Below are 4,571 nucleotides of genomic sequence, written 5' to 3' on the forward strand. Positions count from 1 at the left end.
ATCTCTGTGTTATCTGAAAGGCCCATGGAGAAGCACAGAGATGCTACAACAGATAAAATGCTGTTTGGTTTGTGAAATGAGCCGTTTCTGTCCTGGGCTAAACGTGGAGTGCTGAGACCTTAGGAAAGGGTGAGACCTGTCATGGTCTCAGGTGGATCCCTCTGCTCTCAGCAGTGCCTGGTGGCTTTTCAGGGTAACATGGGAGTGTGATCAGCATCCATCTCAGAAAGGTGCCAGCCCAGGGCAGCTGGAGCAAGAGAGAGGGACAGAGCAGCTGCCCTCACTCTGCACTGACCCACAGGCACCCTCTGGTCTCGCAGGACTCGCTCTGTTGTCCCTGAGTGCAGCAGAAATGCTGAGGGTTTCTGACACCCAACAACACTCCCCAGGGTGGGAGGGGAGAAGGAGCTGTAGAAACACCAAACCTCTCCAACTCAGTTTCTCAGGCCTGGGGGTACAGATGCTGACAGTCCCTTCTGCACCAGGAGTGGTTCCAGCTGACAAAGGTGCACCCCAGGATGGGCCCCTGCCCACCCAATCACACAGGGCCAGGCTGACTCCTCAGGAGCCCCTGGGCACCTGAGACCCTGCTCTTCATTGCACACTCATCAAGCACCAATGAGGGCTCCAGCCAGGACGTTCTCCTGGAAAAGAATAAAATGGGTCTCTTTGTGTGAAGGGGAATGAGAGACTTTGGGAAATGGCTTTTGGTTGTTCCCATAGAAGTCTCAATCTTAACCTTTTCCTCCTTGCACAGGTCCTCATGCCCACAGGCAGCCAATGTCCAACAGCAGCTCCATCACCCAGTTCCTCCTCCTGCCATTCACAGACACACGGGAGCTGCAGCTCTTGCACTTCTGGCTCTTCCTGGGCATCTACCTGGCTGCCCTCCTGGGCAACAGCCTCATCATCACCACCATAGCCTGGGACCAGCACCTCCACACCCCCATGTACTTCTTCCTGCTCAACCTCTCCCTCCTCGACCTGGGCTGTATCTCCAACATTCTCCCCAAGTCCATGGCCAATTGCCTCTGGGAAAAAAGGGCCATCTCATTTTTGGGATGTGCTGCACAAATCTTTTCATTTATTTTTTTAGCTTCAGCAGAGTTTTATCTCCTCACCATCATGTCGTACGACCGCTACGTTTCCATCTGCAAACCCCTGCACTATGGGACCCTCCTGGGCAGCAGAGCTTGTGTCCACATGGCAGCAGCTGCCTGGGCCACTGGGTTTCTCAATGCTCTGCTGCACACGGCCAATACATTTTCACTGCCCCTGTGCAAGGGCAATGCCCTGGGCCAGTTCTTCTGTGAAATCCCCCAGATCCTCAAGCTCTCCTGCTCACACACCTACTTCAGGGAACTTGGGCTTATTGTATTTACTCTCTTAATAGGATTTGGATGTTTTGTGTTCATTGTGGTGTCCTATGTGCAGATCTTCAGGGCCGTGCTGAGGATCCCCTCTGAGCAGGGACGGCACAAAGCCTTTTCCACCTGCCTCCCTCACCTGGCCGTGGTCTCCCTGTTTGTCAGCACTGGCATGTTTGCTAACCTGAAGCCCCCCTCCATCTCCTCCCCATCCCTGGACCTGGTGGTATCTTTACTGTACTCGGTGGTGCCTCCAGCAGTCAATCCTCTCATCTACAGCATGAGGAACAGGGAACTCAAAGAGTCTATAAAGAAATGGATGAGTCTTTGCTTTTCAAAAGCAGTAATGAACTGACCTACTTCTTCTGCCTGTCCCTTGTTATATTACTCATTACTAGTTCAACCTGAGTTTTGTAGATTTTTGGGTTTTTTCTTTGGTTTTAGCTTTTCTTTGTTGTATTAATGCTACCCACAGGGAAAATTATTTGTCATCTTATGTCTATGTCCATATCTACCTGTCTGGTGTGATCTGTTGTCTTTTTCTAAATAAGGAGCTGTCATCTCTGTGTGTATAAATGAAATAAAGGTCCCCACACTGGCTTGTTTGACCAGATCCTCTCTCCGGGATCTCTGGGGCTGCAGGAGCCATGTCTGTGTGCTGAGGGGGAGTGAGCAGGAGCCACCCTGAGCTGGGTCTTCCTCCCATCCTGACCAATGTGAATCTGCGGACTCACCCCATGGCCCTGGGCACCACAGCCCACTTGCTCTGCAGAGCAGCACCGCCAGGTCAGAGCTGTATGGAGCGTGGGAAGAGGGTGCAGGAACAGCTGGCCAGGTCAGCATAGCTCAGCTCTCTTGGGAAAGGGCTCTGTGGGGAGATGGGATGTTCCAGGAGAAGAGTGGGGCACTGTTTGTGTGCAGAGAAGACATGGAAAAAGAAACCCTTGGCTGCAGGTGGCAGCTTGGGGCAGGTGGCCCTGGCACTGTGGCCACAGGACCTTCCTGAGGATCCCCTAGGCCAAATGTCTCATGCTGTCCTGGGGAGCCAGTCTGGACCTGGGTCTGCAAGCTGCCTGTGCTGTGCTGTGCTGGAGACCCTCTCAGCTTGCCGGCTGGATGAACATTCTCACTGTCCTTCATTCTCACTGGTCCCCACTGCTGTGGGACCAGTTCCAGTTCCAGTGTGGCTGTTCTGCCGGGCTCGGCTGGGGAGAGGGCAGGGGGGTGGCACAATTCAGGAGGGGTGGGAGGGCTGAACTGGCAAATGCCCCAGAGAAGAAAATACCAGTGAATGGCTGAAGTGTGTGAGTGTGCAGGGCTGGCACACAGCAGTGTCCTCTCCCAGCCAGGCCTCCTGGGAGAGCCCTGAAGCACCAGCAGAGCAGGGGCTGGTGTGTGCCCATGTTCATGGGACAACCTGGGGAAACTGGCCCAGCACAGTCACCACAGACCAGCCCCTCATAACCACCTTTTCCTGCACTGGCCCTTCACCCCAGCTGAGAGAGGTTGTTCATCCCTCAACACAAGGACACTGAATCAGTAAGTCAGAAGCCAATGTTTCCACTGTATGGATGAGATATGAACATGCATATCATGTATATAAGATGAACCCAACTCAGTACAAACACCATCAGCTATTCCTGCAGGTTCCATGAAGGCCTGAGTGCAGCACTAGGATGTGCTGCCTTGAACTGAGGTCCCCATGCCCATTCCTCATGACGTGGGACATGAGGATGGCCATACTTAGGGATCTGGAGCGGCTGGATCGTTGGGCTGAGGCCAGTTGTCTGAGGTTTAACAAGGCCAAGTGCTGGGTCCTGCACTTGGGTCACAACAACTCTATGAACGCTACAGGCTCAGGGAAGAGTGTCTGGAAAGCTGTCTGGTGGAAAGGGATCTGTGGGTGTTGACTGACAGTGGCTGAACAGGAGCCAGCATGTTCCCAGGTGGCCAAAAAGACCAGCAGCATTCTGGCTTGTATCAGGAATAGTGTGGCCAGCAGGACTAGAGAAGTGATTGTGCTGCTGTACTCAGCACTGATGAGGCCGCACCTTGAATCCTGTGTTCAGTTTGGGGCCCCTCATCATAAGAAGACCATTGAAATACTAGAGGGAGTACAGAGGAGGCAACAAAGCTGCTGAGGGGCTGGAGCACAAGTGTGATGAGGAGCGGTTGAGGGAGCTGGGGCTGTTCAGCCTGGAGAACAGGAGATTGAGGGGAGACCTTCTCACTGTCCACAACTGCCTGAAAGGAGGTTGCAATATGGTGAGTCTTGCTCTCTTCTCCCAAGTAGCAAATGATAGGACAAGAGGAACTGACCACAATTTGCACCAGGGGAGGTTTAGATTGGATATTAGGAAAAAATATTTCCTGGAAAGGGTTGTCAGGCACTGGAACAGGCTGCCCAGGGCAGTGGGGGAGTCACCACCCCTGCGGGGGTTTAAAGGTGTTTAGACGAGGTTCTCAGGGACATGGTTTAGTGCGAGAGCTGGGCTGTGGTTGGACTCAATGATCCCAAGGCTCTCTTCCAATCAGAGTATTCTATGATTCTATGGTTCTACCTCAGATGAGAGTCCACAAAACCAACTGAGTTATGGACACCTGGTACAACCCTGACATTTCTGTGTGTGACTCTGGGAACAAACTCCACTGACCCAGTGAGATTCACCTCAGTTGCCCTGTGATTCTGGATTGTGTTTTCAAAATGACAGTGCAATCGAGCAGGTCCTGGCACCCGTCAAACCCATCTTCAAGAAAGGCAGGAAGGAGAATGGGGAGAATCACAGGCTGCTCAGCTTGTCTCTGTCCCTGGGAAGATAATTGGACAAGTCCTCCTGCAGCCATCTGCAGGCACTTGAAGGACAAGAAAGAGACTTGTGAACCAAAATGGGCAGGGGAAAGACAGGCATGTTGTGTGTATGAAATTGTGCCAGGCCTTGGACATGGTCTCCAGTGGTGTCCTTATAGCCCGATTGATGCTGGTTGGGCTGAAGAAGTGGATGCTTGGTGGGAAGTTCACTGAAACATCAAGCCCAAATATCATCTGTGATGCAGTGTCCTCTGTGCAGTTAGTGTGTCATCACCCAGTGACCAGCATTTGGGCCAAAACTGCTGAAGGTCTTTCTTCTCCCTCCTGTGCTGTGATGGAGATGATGCAAAGCTGAGCGAAGACCTTGAAGAACCTCACCTGGTCACCCTGCTTTG

The 4,571-nt window shown here is 52.6% G+C and overlaps 1 protein-coding gene across 1 annotated transcript; it reads left to right on the plus strand.

Moving 5' to 3' along the window:
* Nucleotides 1–780: 780 nt before the first annotated feature.
* Nucleotides 781–1,722, plus strand: LOC309452856 (olfactory receptor 14A16-like; the record flags this gene model as incomplete). Its single annotated transcript, XM_082077517.1, has 1 exon — nucleotides 781–1,722. One exon carries the CDS (start codon nucleotides 781–783, stop codon nucleotides 1,720–1,722), a length of 942 nt encoding a protein of 313 aa, XP_081933643.1.
* Between the last annotated feature and the right edge of the window lie 2,849 nt (nucleotides 1,723–4,571).

Source organism: Streptopelia decaocto (assembly GCF_964273445.1).
Source record: "Streptopelia decaocto genome assembly, contig: HAP1_SCAFFOLD_120, whole genome shotgun sequence".
In the NCBI taxonomy this organism is placed as follows: Eukaryota; Metazoa; Chordata; class Aves; order Columbiformes; family Columbidae; genus Streptopelia; species Streptopelia decaocto.